The sequence below is a fragment of the Siniperca chuatsi genome, linkage group LG9 (assembly GCF_020085105.1).
Source record: "Siniperca chuatsi isolate FFG_IHB_CAS linkage group LG9, ASM2008510v1, whole genome shotgun sequence".
In the NCBI taxonomy this organism is placed as follows: domain Eukaryota; kingdom Metazoa; phylum Chordata; class Actinopteri; order Centrarchiformes; family Sinipercidae; genus Siniperca; species Siniperca chuatsi.
Genome location: NC_058050.1, coordinates 15,313,903 through 15,330,716, shown reverse-complemented (window position 1 = coordinate 15,330,716; position 16,814 = coordinate 15,313,903). Strand labels below are relative to the sequence as shown.

The following is a 16,814-nucleotide window of genomic DNA, read 5'->3' as shown; positions in this document are numbered from 1 at the left end:
ATGAGTAATAAGGGTTATCTCACCTGCTGGAACAATTAGATATTGTAGTGAGAGAGCAGCAAGGCCCATAACAAACTCCTCATGATAGCTTTTAGTCCCTCAAGTCATATTACTCCAACCCCAGACTCATCATACAATCTAACAGCATTTTTTCCAAATGAAGGTCCATAATAGCCTGGTTCCAGACCACTGAATTGCCAGCCACATCTGTTGCTCAGCATGAACTTAAACAAAATGGTATTTCAGATTGATTATCAGGCTAGGTCCATGACATTTCTTTCATAGATTAAGAAAGTATACTGCCCCAGTATATTAGTAAATATTGGTTGAAATAAGAAACAGGTTGCCCTTTTTATGAAATCAGTCTGAGAAAAACTAAATGCTTTATGTCTTCAGTAAAGTTGGCTGTTCAGTTTCACGTGTTCAAGTGTATAATCAAAACTGTGTATTTATTTGTGATTTTATAGAATATTAGGATTTCCGTGTGCACAAAATCATAGCCACACAAAAGTTATCATGTCATATAATTTATCAGTTTTTATTTCCAAGTTGTGGGTGGTGTAAGCTTGCCGGATTTGGTGCGTCTTTGGATGCAATCACGTCTACCAGAGAAGGAGAGGCTTTCTATCCCTCTTGGCCATGTTGCAGAGGCAGGTGAGCACAAGCAGCAGGTCCTTCTGGAGTTGTCTCGGTGCTGTGGTCATTATCATATTCCTCAGAAAGTCTGGATTATTGAAGTCCATTGCCTGGGTGCTGTATTCACCAGGCCTCTCCTTCAGGATCCCATAGGTGTTTACAATAAATTCAGAGAAAGGAGGGTGAAGTGTTGTTTTATACCCGAGCTGGTTCAACCTTTCCATGAGGTCGGCATACCTCTGAGCGAGATGAAGCCGATAGCCTTCATCTACCTTCCCTGTCAGCGGGTGTGTAGTTACCTGCAAGAGCGGCAGTTTATACTGTTTATACTGATAATGGGACAAGATACATCTGAAACTTTGTTAAGATTTGATCTCTTATCTGTGCACTGCCAAGTCAAAAAGGAGCATGTTTTTCCTGAACTGTCCACAGCCAGTTTTTTGATAAATAGCCTAAATAGAAGTCTTCATTTCTAACCTCGATGATCTTGTCTGGTATATTGAGCAGTGTGAAACCATAAAGCCTCTTATGGCACTGGAAGACATGGGACAGAATCCTCCTATCCAGTTGGTAGGCAATCTCTCCCAGCAGCCTGTCTGGAACTGCAATGAAACCATTAAAATAAATAGAAAATAAATCTGCTTGTTTTTGGCAACTGCTCTAAAATGTCTGCATGTCAGGCATCGCTCACCTTTGACCTCAAGAGGAGTATCATTAGCCTGGCAGCTTTGAAACTCTTTCTCACTTGTGTCTGTGTGCACCGAGCTTTGGATGAAAGACTTGAAGTCAACGGGGGATGAAGTTCGGTGTTCGTGTTTGAATTTGGTTTGAGACAACTCTTTTCTGAACTGTTTCTCATCAAAGGTGTTTTGCCACGGACTGGATGGTTGTCTTCCTGAGGGTGAGCAAACTGATAAAAACAAAGTGAAGTTCCAGATTTGATTAGACTTGATTTTATAATCTGTTGATTTTAATTTTCTTGCCTTGTGTGAAGCTATTTGTAACATGGGTTTTGAAAAGTGCTCTCTAAAGACCATAATTATTGTTATTACTGACATGTAAAGATACATGACAAAGTGAGTGGTAATCAGAATATACAATAACACAATAATAATAATAACCTACTTTAACAATTAAGTGCATCCCAAATGTATTAATAAAGTAAGACATCCTATTGATGATAAAGTTACATTCAGTGGGTTACCTATTGAAACGTTGAGGAGCATTGTATGGAAGATGTGACATGGCTTACAGTATTTAAATTCTGCATAAACAACCAGAACTTCATTAAAAATCCTTCACAAAATATATCCCTTTAACAGTATGATTGGAAGATTTACTGACATTGATAATACTTGTACGTTTTGCAAGAAAAACGAAGAATCAGTACATTTATTCTATAATTATGAATTTACCCTGAACTTTTGGAAAGATTTAGAGAAACATTTAAGTGATATAGGTTACAGTATACAGCTAAGGCATATAGAAATTGTTGCTGTCTTTGATTGTAATCCCTCCATCCTAAAATATATGATTAATTTGATTTTATTCTTAAAACATTTTCAAAATCTCAGTATTTCAGCTTTTTTGTTTGAATTATCTCATTACAAATATACATATAAATCAGTAACCAGTTAAAAAAAAAGAACAAAAAGGTCAAGGGATTTAGTTTTAGAAATATGCTGTCAAGACCATTTTTTTAGAATTGCATTGCTGGGAAACAACTTGGGTCAGTTTTTCCCCATCACGAAAATTCTGCTACTACAAATAAAGTTTTATCCATTAAGAATGGTTATGTTTATCTTTGAAACTTGAAATAGTCTATACTTGTACAAGCTTACACTTTACTGTATGTCAGATGTAGGTACTTACATGACCACAGGAGCACGCAATGCAAATATTACTCTGTTTTAAAAACAAAGGCAACCGGAACTCCAAAACTGACCTCTGCTCATTTAGGTAAACAATTGTGTTTTAACACCTAGTTAGCTAATTATAGTTAATCATATTCTGATTCTTTGCCACTGCCCTGACAACGCTGACCTGCACCCTGACTGCCATCTAGAGGCAGAAAAAAACACTTACAATACCTGTTAATTCCTCCAGAGCATCACTGTTCTGCATCCTGGCTCTCAGATCTATGTTTTCCTTGACTACACTTAGCATTGACTTCAACTGAGCATTTTCCTGCCCAAGTTGTTGGTTTTTTGACAGCAAGGCAGCAACAGTTTGCTCCAGGTCCATCCTGGGGCTCCCAGTTTCACAGCTGAGCCACAAACACCCAAAACTTTCTGGACACTGACAGAATCATGTATCGAATCATAACAGGCAGAATTCTCTGGTGGGATGTGATTCTGTCAGGATTCTTTCACTTCATACAAAGGACAGAGATCAGGTTTATAAAAAAATCCTTTATATTTAAGCATTAAAAGGTTATTCTTTACCTTGGAAATAGTCATTTGACAAAAATCCCAACTCAAGGTCCACTTACTAGCTTTATCTAGGGATTTTAATCATATCACACAGTCGATGTAGTTTGCGCAGTTGTCATGGTGATGGATTTGTTGACATGCAAGTTTGGCAGCTGTTATTTCATCCACTGCACTTCATAGCCCTTCTCAAGTTCAAGCTTGACGCCTTGAGATAGTAGTTTGACATAACAATCCCAACTCAAGGTCCACTTACTAGCTTTTTCCAGAGTTTTGACCACATAACAAGGTCTTCACCCGCTGAGGAAACCAACCCGGACAAGAAGTCCTAAAAATCCAATGGATGAAATTACAACCGCTACTGAGCTTGCATCTCAACAGTTTCATCTCTGTGAGAACTGATCTGATCAAACTCCTTCTGCTGATGAAGACTGTGTGATACAGTTGAAAGCCCTGGGAAAAGCAAGTGTCAAATCTTTACACTGTTTAATGATTCCAAATGGCACAAGATAAAAAATTACATTTTTTACAACAGGTCATATACCCCATAAAGCTTTAATAAACCCCCAAACTACAACATAGACAACTGATTTATATTATCATGAAAAATACCGTTTACACTGGGTGAACCAAAAAAACTCTTGAACTATGCCATAAGTGCTCACTACAAGACAAAATAATAATCAAGACTATAGGAACTCACTTCTAGACATGAACTCAAAACCATTTTCCATCAGAATTTCTATTTGTTGTTTTTCCTGCTCAGCTCCCCCTTGCTCTTCCGATGATAGCAAGAATATAGAGAAAGATGTTGATGATATCTGTGTACAGGTTAAGAGCTGCAAAGATATATTCTTCTGGACTCAGGGCCAGTTCCTTGTTGCCAAGCAACAGCTGTGTGTCCACCGCCAAGAACTGTAACACAGAAAAAATTCACAATGGGTCAAACATTTGTCTTTTTTTTTCTTTTTTAATTAGTGAAACATGTAACTCACAAATTATGTAGAAAATCCATCACAATCAGGTTTTTAATCATTTGGTGTGTTCTCGGCTTGAGGACTTGGCTCGCCCAAATTACAAAAAAAAAAAACAGAAACTTTTTCTCACTTACTTCTAGTAATAGAATCTGCCTTACACCCCAATACAATGGAGATGAATGGAATTGTATTTGTGCTACTCACACAAGTAAAAAATACATTTGAAAAACTCAGCAGCAAAGTGTATTTCCAGAAACACTTTCCCATTACTTAGCATAATCCAGATCTCACTCAACAGGTTTCTTTTTGTTTCGTTTTTAATTGTGTATTTTTTTTGCCATTTGACAGCCTGTGGAGAGAGATGGGAAAAGTGGGGAGACAGAGGGGTATGGCATGCAACAAAGGTCCCTCAGCCGGGAATCGAACCATGGACGCTGTGGTTATGTGGTCACCCTAACCACCCGGGTGCCCCACAGTCAACACTTTCAATTGGGAGTTGTTTCTTCGGTAGAAAGTAGTTGAAATGAAAATTGTTGTGTGTGCATGTTTTGTGGACTTCCCAGATTAATGGGACACCATTTCTGGAAAGACACATTGCTGTTGAACTTTTTTTTAAATGTAATGTTTCAATGCTGTGAGCTGTGCTGTGGTCAAACTCTGTTTAAAGAACACTCCACAGGCTACCTATAAAAAGGTATTTCAAGGCTTGAAATACAAACCACCAGATCATCATAATCCTTCCAGTGTTCATCAAAATTATGATGAGTACTATGAAAATAAACTCAGTGCCATTTGTGGCTGGATTTATGTAGCAGGTTTTTACTGGTGAACAGATTTTAGGCTTTTTAGTTTGAAACGTTGACCTCAACTTACTTTACCAAAATGCCACTAAACAGTGCCAAGAGGCATCCTACTTTTAAGATTTTTTATTAAAAATGAAACATAAGGTAGCAGTTATGGCATTGTCAATCAGATATTCTGTTTCTATTCTATTCTATTCTGTTAATCTATAGCAAACCTATTAGACTATTTAGTATACATTTCAAAAGAAGAAAATAGTGCCAAAATGCATCATCCCATTTTTGTTAAATCAGATCAGAGGTGACAGAGATTTCACGCTACTCATACAGCCCCTCTCGATTTCAATGCATGGGTCTCAGAATTACTTTTAACAAAGCCAATGCTGATGATTACTGTCATCATCATCATCATCATATACAGTAAAGCTAGAAGACAATTGTTTATCTAAGGACTTACACAGGTGAAGAGCAAAGCTCCCAGTCCAGCATACACAATGTGCAGAATCCTGTCACGGATGAAGATGCAGAGGATGCCGAAGATGACCAGGACAATTAAACAGACGAAAAGCACACCGTAACAAGAAGTGAAGTCGTACTTGGTCTGTGGGAGGAAGCCAACAGTGACATTAATGTTACTGTCACATCAGAGTGCAAGTGATGTACATGATATATGTACAAAAGGCAGGGACTGACAGATACAAACCTGCAGAGAGAAGATGACCACTGTGAAGCACACAACTGCTGTGATGCCCACTGCCATGACCACCGTTTCAGTGTCATGGAAGCTGGCAATCATTCCCACCATGTAGGACATACTGAGAGTCAGGACAGACTGAAAACAAGAAACACAAATACATCAGCACTGCTGCACATGTTTGAGTGGAGTGCGGTTTCATGGCATAAATAAAAAATGGTAAATCATGTTGCAGCTACAACAATTCAATTTTATTTATATTTATTTATTGATAACAGAAGTTATCTCATTGCACTTTTCCTATAGAGCAGTCTAGAGTCTAGACCGTACTCTTTATAATATTGACAACAGTGATTTGTGAGGCTGAATCTAATCTGTGTAAACTTTTAACATTAGGGAAGTCGTAACTATCATAACTGTAGGCTGAAAACTTGATAAATACAAAATGTCAGCTTTTTAGCAAGGAAGCAGTCTAATCTCTCACTTTACTACATCAGAATACATTGTTGCTTATCCAATTCAACTTAAAAATTGAAACTTTGCATTTTGTCCCAGACATTGATTTATAAACCAGAAGGCCTACACAATGATGATTCAATAATCCAGATGAAATAACATGGTACTTCCTAAAATGTAACTCCTGTAATCTATTTTGAAAAAACAAAGTCTGAGCAGGCTTACTAATGCAACCAGGTTCCAAGGATGTCTTCTGCGAACGCTTCCACAGCAGCTGATCACACAAACTGACACAAAGAATATCAGGTAGGATACCAAGTAGGTCCAGGTGTTCACCATGACAAACTCCTTGACTTCGTTCACAAAGGTGAAAACAGCCACAAAGGCGAATGTCACCATCAGCTGAGCAGTTAGCACCAAGAATACCTGGAGGGAAGAGTGGATTATTAGGCAGCAGACACAGATAATGTTTCTAACAAAGTTGTCTATTTTTTTTTAGATCTCAAGTTGTATCAAAGTACATGATTCACTCCACCAAGGAGGTTATGTTTTAGGTTGTGTTTGTTTGCTAATCAGCAGGACGTGTCAAAAACCTGATTTCAATTCAATTTGGTGGAAAGTATGGGAAGTTGCAGAATTGTTTTTGTGCAAATTCCAGGAATCTACTGCACATACATGCAGTAGATGCAGATTAAAAAAATCAAAACATTTTGTATTATTAAGATAATACATTTGGAGGATTGTGCAGCCTTGGCAGAAAAAAATTTGATTTGGTCTCTGTGTCGGAGTGAGCAATATGGATAAAATCATGTCATTGTATATGTAATTTCATATCACAATATCAATATATATTGTGGCGTAGTACATTTTTCTGGAAATTCAATTGAGAAACTGCTAATGGATAAAATAATCTGACAGGTATGGCTGTTGTTGACTAATCCAGCAAAGTAACATAACAGTACTTCATTGCATTGAAGAATTAGATTTAAACAAATCCAATTATGCCAAAAAGCTTTCCTACTCATTGATTTGCAACACTGCCTACAACGGCCTCATAAACCCAGCCATATTCATGACATATTCACTCCATACCTTTCGAATAAAGGCTCTTCTAATGCTCTTGTTATCTAATCCAAAATCAAAGTCTTGATTCTCGTGGAAGGGTGGCGGATCCTCCTCGTTATGGTAAACATCATCTGAAGTGGCACAGGCCAGAAACATCACATCAATTAAATTACACTACGAATCTAATTCCACATTTTAAAAAATGTTAAATTGTTAGAAATACTAACCACTGAAGTTGCCAATGAAGCCCTGGTCTGGTGGAGAATATGGTGAAGAAGCGGGGTTGGCACCATATCCTGAGCCGCCTTGAGGGTTCATAGCCATTCCGAAAGCTGGTCCAAAAGCAGTCGGTGGAGGGAAAGGGAGACCACCAGGAGCAGGAAGACCACCAGGAGCAGGGAGACCACCAGGAGCAGGGAGACCACCAGGAGCAGGGCCTCCGAACATGTTTGGGCCTGGCATGTTCATGTCAAATGCGACAGGAAACGCTGGCTGCCCGGGGAGCGAGGGTGGAGAAGGCCCCCCCTGCACGGGAGTGTATAGAGTCTTCTCGGTGGTCATCTCTGTCTTAGATCCGGATCAGAGACCGGCTGGAGAGGTGGATTATTGGGATAGATCTGAAAAGCATAAAATAATGAGGAGAAGCCATATGAAAGGATATTAATGGGAAAATAAACAGCACTGTTTAGATAATCACGGATGACAGACGGCCAGAGTGACGTCCACAGAGCGATACGCTGTGACGTCACAAAATCACGTGACAGTGCTGACTTCCGGTAGATATCATAATTGATATGCATTGATCGACAAAATGTAAATAAAATGTACATGCATTCATTATATTGTCTGGTCTTCTATCACTAACATCGCCACTAGTTTGATTGTTAAACGAAGGTTTGGGCTCCGGGATTGATATCAATGAACCGCACTTCAATTTCCTCGAGTTTCCACGGAGACTCGCGAGGCTTACTAAATTTAGGCCACATATTTCACTTTCAGACAAGAGACGGCCAATTTAGCGTCATTTACCCCACATAACCTTGCTACATTCAACGGACTATTTTAGTTAACCTAAAGCAACAGAGATAACCAATGATTTGCTAAAGAACGAGCATAGATATTTTTGTTAAATCGTACAACACAATATGGCCATGTTCTCCCCCAAACAATAACGTTCGTTAACGTTAGGCAATACGGCAAGGCAACAAAGATCAACAAAGTTAGGATAGCTCAAGTATTTCAAAACTACTCACGTTGCCCGCAATCAACGTTACAATCCTAGCTGGATTCCTCTTAAATGATTTGTGGTATTTTATTCCAGGTTCTGTTCCTCTTTCATTATGTTTTTTTGTTCACTCTGGCTACCAGGAACTCCTAGACGTCGCCGCCCCCTGGATGCGGAAAGCCGCATTCATGCCACATGGGATGGGTGGCAGAGATGTGAAAGACACCCATGTCAACGGCATGAGAGCGTTCACTTTATCGGACAACTGACGGTTGTATGATTGATGAGTTGGTCGTGCATTAACAATATATCACTATATCCACTAAATAACTGCCAATTCGGAAATATCGGAGCTTTCAGAAAAGTCCGACTTTCGCGCTCGTTTTTACGACTTGGATGTTGACGTGAACGTAGGAAAATCGCAATTACAGTAACTCCGATATGACTTGAACGCGGCATGAAACCTTGTCTGTTACTGGAAGTTTGCTCGAAATGCATCAGTAAAATCAAAAGTAAAATGCACAAACATTTATGCGAAAATCATCTGTAACCATGAGCAAAGCAGTCAGGGAGGATAGCAGGTTAGCTACAAAATGCTTGGCAAGAAGGAATTCTCCGCATGAACCAGCAGGTGTCAGGAGTCTACAGCTTTGATGAGAAAACCTAAGAGGGCAACCAGGGAGAGTGTCAAAACAATATTTATGTCATTTGGCCACACAGTCCTGCTTTTCCAGACCCTGCAGCTGCCAGCTGGGCGTCTGCCGTACCCCCCAGGTCACATCACAAGTTTCTCCAAAGCTGTATAGAAACAGAAATGGTTGGGGCTGTAGTGAAGGATTGTTAACAGGTGATCAAAACAGGGAAATGGACTGTAGGGTCGCAAACAACCACAGGTCCCAGAGAGGAGTGTGCATTTCAGCTGTTTGGGTCTACTCTGCCACAGGAGAGCCAAGATATTGCTGTATCAAATTTAATTTTAGCATTTAAGATGTCAATTTATCAGGATTTATATAGAAATATTCCAAACATGCCTAACACTTCAAGTTATTTAGAGGTTAATTCAGTTCATTTGGTCAGCATGAGGAAACCTGGCAAACAGCTTCTCTCAACTAATGGTTGTGTAATGTGGGAAGAGGGACTTCACCTACTTACTATTTCGGAGTCACAGCAGGCCGGATTCATGTTACACAAACATCTTTGTTGATTTATTGCCTAATGTAAACACAAGCAAGCATCAAACTATCCAGCAGTGTAGATCAATTTCCAAAAATGTGTAATCCATTATTAGCTAGTGACACAGGTCTCCTGAGATGCAGGATGCATATCTTGCAACTCAAGCTGATTATATGACTATAATAATAGCTATGGTTCACAATATAGTGGGACAAATAACACATCAACTCATATGCCGCCCCACTGCACACAGACAGCACATAACTGGACATTAAAGACAGTTGTTTAGGTGTATACATGCATTGTTTTGCCATCTGTTACTTTTGTATTCTGTATCCACAACTGTGGCCGTCACGTGACATGATTTCATCAAACGAATTAAAGGCTGTGAGCAAAAACCGACATTACACAGAAAACTGGAGAATAAAAAAGTTGAAGGTAAATTTCCTTTTATTTCACATATTAAATGTTTGCATTATTTTGAGTCATGCATTACACAATGCAAGGTGAAATAGGTGATGCCCTTGCATTAGAAAACACTTAATGTCTAATGACATCAAATGTAGAAAATTTTAAAAGTTAACAGTTCTCACACTGTCCTTTATCAAACTGGTCAAGTATAAAAAGCGACATTGAAGAATTAGGAATCTATTTGAGACAACATTAAATCTACAGAAAACAGAAAATGCGTAGGACTTATTGCTACCTTTCCACTCATATTTTGTTCTTTATACACAGTGTATCGCTTCGTTAAGCCAAGTTTAAACATCCATCACATGCTCTTGATCATTATGCAGCAGCATGTTCTGCAGTAGGCTTCATACTAACACATGAACACAAAATAAAGGGTTTATTACTGTAAGGCTCCATAATAAATACATAAATAGCATAATTAAAAAGGCACATTATGAAACATTTTGTCAAAATGAAAGATTCACATTCAGCAATGTTTCTTCCCTTTTGCTACTTGAGGTGCAATTTAAAAAGGGAAGAAAAGTGAGTGCTCATACCAGCTTCAGCTGTCACTTAAGCATTTTGTCTTACGTACGATCAAGAAAATACATTTTAAAAGGGAACTAGTTGAGGGTGTCTAATCTATCTCACTTCAAACAGTTATAAAAAAGAGAACAATCCTAACAAAACACTGACTTCTATTTCAATGTCTGCATAGCTTTTAACAAAATACTGGTCCAAAACTATGAAATACTGAAAACTGCATGATGACACAACACACTGTTCTCATACGTATGTAAGTGTTTTGGTTTGTTTTCAAAAGTGGGGAAATAACCTGATCATAAGACGTGAATGCACTTGGGAATTTTATACAAATTCTACTGCTGTATATATATATACAAAATTTAGCAATGATTGACATGAGGTCCAGTTAGTCTACACTTTAATTAACATTAAATATTTTCCTGCTGAATAAATATTAAATATTCATATATATTCAATAGTGACAAAATACTGATCTCACTTGAATAAAATATACAGTAATTCCTCATTTGTCTCCACATTTTTGGTGATTTTCTTCAGGCTCTTTGGTAGAAGGACTGCTAAGTTAAAACCTGGGAGTGACAACCATCATTCAGCTCCTACGGTCTCCCTCCTCCTAACTTCACCCTCTTCATGGGAGGAGGTGACCTCCCCTTCTTTCCTCCTTTAAGGTAGTTTTCATGGTTTCACTGCATGCGATCTGTCTGGAGCTGCTGAGGTTGGTACTGGCTGAAGGCGGCAGCAGCGGCGGCAGCTCCTGGGGTGGCAGCAGTGGCGAGTGGCTGCTGGACAGCGTACCCGTACCCTGCTGTAGTCATGTAGCTTGTTGGTGCTGGTGAGGCCGCGTAAGGATACTGCTCATATGCAGCGGCGGCGGCGGCGGCAGTGGCAGCCGCAGAGTACTGGGCATACGCTGCTCCAGTATAGTCAAGGTATGGGGAAGTGGCAGCAGCAGCTGTTGCTGTAGCAGCAGAAGGTTGTACATGAGGGATCACCACGCTGGGTTGGACAAAGGCCTGAGGGTAGACGTAGTGGGCAGGGACTCTGTAGGACACAAAGACACACAGGGTCAAAGCAGAGCCACAGCTGGTCATCTTTCCAACGCTGAAACTAAATTCTGGAAAACTGAAAAGCAGGCGCCACAAATACATCAATCCAGTCCTCAGAACACAGCAAATGCATTCATTAACAACTGAAAAACCCTACCTAGAAATGAAAAGTTAAGGAAGCAGCAAAACAAGCGCAGCTTTTAATTTCAAAAAGCACCTGAATCTGAAACACAGTAAGGCATTAAAAGAAGACACAGCCCAGCTCTGCACCCAGTGTTTCACTGAAAACGGTATTTGACAAAATGCGAGCTTATCGCACAACAACACAACATATCAAGAAAAGAAGTGGACATTATTCTGTCCACATACTGTCACGCCAACACCACACATACAGGCATGCCCACACATGTTAATAGGTCCTTAAACACAAACAAATAGGGTAACAAAAAGGCTTTTGGTTTCTTTAAAATTGAGCCGCTAATAGTTGCAATAAATTGCAATGCAGTGAAATAACCAGAAGGTATCTATCAAGAGGGATCTTGGTTGTTTTAGGTTCTGCAGAGGCCCTGTTGTGTTTATTTGTTTGAAAAAGAAATTCATTTAACTATTTTAAAAAGGGAAAAAATGGTGAGTAGGAGATCTCCATTGGAAGAGCAATATTCTGTATTTAGACCAGAGTATAAATGGATAAATACAAGCCTGGGTCTCTGGGTAAATTTGGCCCCACTTTAAACTTGTGTTAAAGTCACCCTCAGTAAATATATTGAGGAGCAGGTGTGAAACTGTTATATCTGTCCATAGACAAGTGCCCCCTCCCCTTCTTGCAGACATACACCCCCACACAAACATACACACGCCAACTTGACTGACAAGGGAGGCTGGAAGCATGCTATTTTTGCTCCTCTTGTCATCTCCAAAGGACAAGCTGATCTTTTCCTTCACATGGCAGGGAACTCGTCAACCGTAATGGCTGCCTACGCCACTCTACTGTCTTGGTGACTTTCCTGAATTTACTTTTTTATTATCAGACTGGAGATGTCCTGGCTGATCAAAAAGTGTTGCCCTTTTTACAAAGTGGGTTGCTAGATCCACTGCCGGAAACAAGAGCTAACTGTTTTGTAATGTAGTTGCATGATGATCACAGAAAATGTTACAATTCTTGTATAAAATGTGACAAATCTAATTACTTGTATAATTTCCAAGTTGACAAGATAGGAACCAACATGCTGGTATCCTTTCTTTGTGAAATGACCTTGTTTTAATATCAACAGTTCAAGCGCTTAAAGGGCACAGCTGACTTAAGCCTCTTTCTACTGAAAGAGATGGGTCGAACATTTTGTGGTCCTGCAAGTCGAGAGCTAAATAAAGGTGCTTTGTAAATCACCAGGACCCATGGGTAATCCTCAGCACATAACCAAAAGGCTTCACGGGCACATGGCTCAGCCCACCTGTTGTCCAGAGCCGAGCAGCCCTGTCTGTGCCATACATTATTAACAGCGTTGCTGAGTGACTCCCATTTTCCATCTGAATTTGAGAGGCCATGGAGATCACTGTAGCCAACAGCTGCTGCCTAAGAGACCGGCTAAGATCTCTGTCTCCAGCCTATAGTGCAGTGAACATTGGAGTCTGTCTAGATATAAAAAAAAATTAAAAAAAAGACTGGCTTTTTTATTGCAAAGCTAAATAATGAATCCATAATCACATATATAGTTAGTTAACATCTAAAAATAGTTTTATACAGACAGTGATCCAGCTTTAATTTGGAGCACTGACATTTTCAGTTAGCTTATTTCATGAAACTGTAGCTGTGCAAATAAAGCACCAACACGTAGGCAATTAAAGGCATTCTTCCGTGCTCTGTGGTGATAGAACTATTTGTGTTTGTTTTTATCCCCCCCTGCCCATTTTAATTTTACTGTTAAATGACAGCCGATGGAGTGATGAGAAAAATACAAAACAGAGGATTATTTTTGTTTTTTCACAAAAAACTCAGCTCAGTATCGTGTACCTGTTGATGTAAGCTACAAGTGAAAGCAATGGGTTAATAATAAACAAAAACCAACACAGCATCATGGGTAAGGAAATGGAAAAAGAACTCCCACATGCAAGCCAGTGTTTGTTTTGTTGCAGGGGATCGATTTTGAAATCAACACACTTGAGTGATCATCAGCCCCCTTTTGACAACAAAACAGGATCAGCTTAATGTTAACTAGAAACTGGGGGGAAATAATAAACCACAGGCTAAAGCACAAATCAATCATTAAAAAAGGGAAAAGAATCAACACCCCATTACAGAGTTACAACTCCCTATCAAAACTCACAAAGTCTGCACAGAAACCTCCTGCCCCACTGCAAGTAGAAATAAGCACACAGTTAAGCTGAACACCACATCATGAAAACAAGGCACACACAAATCTATGTACTATGGAAAACTGGAAGAAAAAAAACAGAAGACTTCCATGCATCTAGTCACCATTTCAGTGCGTTTGTGTATGTCAGAGTATACAGGTAACACTTTAGTGCTCTGCCCAATGCAGACTCAGCTATTCCTCAAATCATCATGTCCCTTCATCAGCTATTTTAACCGTTACCGACCCTGTCAGATCAGAGAGAGATAGACAACATGAAGTCAAGTCCTGTAGTGGCTGGGGACAAACGTTCACTTCCTTCACAGTCAACGCCAAGCAGAGGAGCACACATCAACACTCACATGTCCTCATTCAGGATTTAATAGGTGGAGGCAATGATAGATGACATGTTTACAACAATAAAAACAGATTATATAAAAGGTCATAAAAGACAATAGCTGATATTTTCCATTTTATACAGACAGATTTTGTGAGAGAAATGTAAATTTCTGCAGCTTAACATACCCATAAGGTCTTTGGATGAATGCTGGATGGATCTGAGGCACACCAAATGCAAACCCTAGAATGAAAACAGACACTTGTTAGAGTTTTGATTGACGTACTGACGCTTTTCTAATGCAATGGAGATGATTTTGAAGACAATGTTCTGATCCTTTGCAAGACTGCTTGTCATTTCCAAGAGAATAACATACAACTAATGACATGTCAGTCTACAGTGAGCTTTCATCATCCAGATATCAAGAAGAATATCTACTTATTTTCAGTTCTGTCTTAGATTTACTTTCATCAAAACTAATTGTATTACATCAAGTATGTATGTGAGCATATGAAGGCATTTGGGCTGCTGTCTTTGTATGCCACCTTGATTATTAAGTTGTGAAATAAAGCTGTGGTCCAGTCCCTCACCTGGCTGTATGACCCTGGGCTTGGCCCCCAGGTAGGCTAGGTTTACATTCGCTTTCCTGCCATCTATTATGGGGTTGGGGTCCTTGCAGGCTCGGTCAGCAGAGGCCCGGTCTGCCATGGTCACCTAAAGGAAACAGCACATTTTCCATTGACCTCGTGGAGATTTCTTACTATACAGTTTTGGTCCAAGTGATTAAGGTGGCACCCACAAATTATGGATCATTTGTTCCATTTTAGAGTAGTCAGGTCAAATTGGACTGAGGATAATTCAGTGGTTCCAAGTCATGACTGTCCAATTTCTGCTAGAGTTAACAAATTTCTAACCTAGCTGTCACAGAACAGCAAACAGTACACTCGACTCTTTCAGCCTATATGTGCCGATTCTGGCTCAATTGACATTTCCCCGACTGTGCACGTGTGCAAGCAACTTTAAAATGGAAACTCTAAACTGGTCGCAGGTTGATACTTACAAATCCATAACCTCTGGACTTCCCCGTCTGCCGATCAGTGATGACAACAGCCTCCTCGATGTCTCCAAACACCTCGAAATATTTCCTGAGACTTGAATCCGTTGTGTGATAAGGAAGACCTCCCACAAAGATCTTGGTGTATGTGGTGTCTTTCTGTGCCGAGTGCATCTTTTGTGGCTATATATTCAAGTGATTTCCTGGAAGTTGCAAGGTCAGATAAAGCAAAGAAACGCGTTCGGATCAGTTGAGGGAGAGAGTCTGCGGCGTGGACAGGCAGCCCACCGGTGATGTGACTTTGGATCTAGCGGAGGAGGAGGACACCTGTTAGTTTGTTGCGGGATATTTCCCAGTTGTCAGTGTGTGACACAGATACTTAACTCCACCCAGATCCAGACCACCAAACTGTGCTCAGGCTGCCTACACTCGCACAGCTGCTAAAACAGTGGCAGGGACACAAGTAGTATAGAAAAAAAACTTTCTAATGTTCCTAATAAAGTTGATGCCAATCGCAGAGAAAGAGATGTTGGTCAAGGCAAGTTTGAGAAGAAGAGTTATTTTGTCAATGTCATTTTTTGAACATTCTGTGTTCATGTCTATGTTAAATCATGTCTTCTTTATGCCACCCCACTGTGGAAACTCATGCAGTCAACATAGAAGTTCCACATCACTATTAAGTCTGTAGCAGTTACAAGTACTAACCCATATACCCCCTTGAATATTTTGATCAGGTACCAAACATTAGTTATTTGAATCTTTAACTTCTAATAAAAGTCTTTTAATGCAGTTCATTTACTGTAAATATCTCCTGTCCATTTTATTCCCCAACATGAAAGTCTAAATGCTGTTGCTGCATGATCAGATATAAAGTGTTCAGTCCTTTAAAATACTCATCATTTGTTAGTTTTTTAATTGTACAATGTAGACCTAACTCCAAATAACTACAAATTCCCAGATAAAATATGTATGTTATTGCTTTGTAGTCTATTTTTTTCTTTAAAACTGTTTGAATTTACAATCATTAAAAAAAACTAATTTTAAGAAACTCCCAGATTAATTAATCACCACATTGTATATTTACAGCAGTATCTGTAGCCTAGATGTTATGGATCAAGATGTGCCCACCCATTGCTGACACATGAATATTCATTTTTGTAATGTAGCACAAGTTTTGAATAAATACACCAGTTGACCCCATGAGGGCACTATAATTAAATATAATTAACTCAAATGTGCTATTTTCGGCACCACTGGCCTAATTATAAGACAACTGGGAAGGACCATGCATTTTGGCAGTGTTTGCAAAACTATACTGATTGGCACAACTAATGGGTCAAGATTTGAAACAATAAAGACCTTTCGATTTAGTGACACATCTCATGCATGGGGCAGTCTATGATTGGCCTACATTGTGGGGAACAACATGTTGACATGTTTGTGTTGTTTACATCTACATCAGTCACAGACAGGACAAGTTCCAGGGGACCATAAATCTGCCAGTGACAGGACACATTTTGGCCCACATGAAGCCAGAAAGTGGAACAAACATCACTGTTGATATCTCTTCCTAGA

The 16,814-nt window shown here is 39.5% G+C and overlaps 3 protein-coding genes across 3 annotated transcripts; all 3 read right to left on the bottom strand.

Annotated features, from left to right (window-relative positions):
- Positions 1 to 511: 511 nt before the first annotated feature.
- LOC122881353 (speriolin-like protein) lies at positions 512 to 3,026 on the bottom strand. Its single transcript, XM_044207433.1, has 4 exons — positions 2,727 to 3,026; positions 1,328 to 1,546; positions 1,114 to 1,238; positions 512 to 935 (listed from the first exon to the last, which is right to left on the bottom strand). Exons 1-4 carry the CDS (start codon positions 2,878 to 2,880, stop codon positions 603 to 605), a joined length of 831 nt encoding a protein of 276 aa, XP_044063368.1. The 5' UTR covers positions 2,881 to 3,026; the 3' UTR covers positions 512 to 602.
- A 1-nt stretch (position 3,027) lies between these two features.
- Positions 3,028 to 8,480, bottom strand: grinab (glutamate receptor, ionotropic, N-methyl D-aspartate-associated protein 1b (glutamate binding)). The gene is made up of 7 exons (XM_044207432.1): positions 8,311 to 8,480; positions 7,285 to 7,674; positions 7,085 to 7,188; positions 6,218 to 6,418; positions 5,546 to 5,674; positions 5,300 to 5,443; positions 3,028 to 3,980 (listed from the first exon to the last, which is right to left on the bottom strand). Exons 2-7 carry the CDS (start codon positions 7,616 to 7,618, stop codon positions 3,828 to 3,830), a joined length of 1,065 nt encoding a protein of 354 aa, XP_044063367.1. The 5' UTR covers positions 7,619 to 7,674; positions 8,311 to 8,480; the 3' UTR covers positions 3,028 to 3,827.
- Positions 8,481 to 9,887: 1,407 nt separating this feature from the next.
- On the bottom strand, positions 9,888 to 15,604 carry rbm24b (RNA binding motif protein 24b). Its single transcript, XM_044207431.1, has 4 exons — positions 15,246 to 15,604; positions 14,776 to 14,899; positions 14,374 to 14,428; positions 9,888 to 11,495 (listed from the first exon to the last, which is right to left on the bottom strand). The coding sequence occupies exons 1-4, from the start codon at positions 15,411 to 15,413 to the stop codon at positions 11,138 to 11,140; spliced, it is 705 nt and encodes a 234-aa protein (XP_044063366.1). The 5' UTR covers positions 15,414 to 15,604; the 3' UTR covers positions 9,888 to 11,137.
- Between the last annotated feature and the right edge of the window lie 1,210 nt (positions 15,605 to 16,814).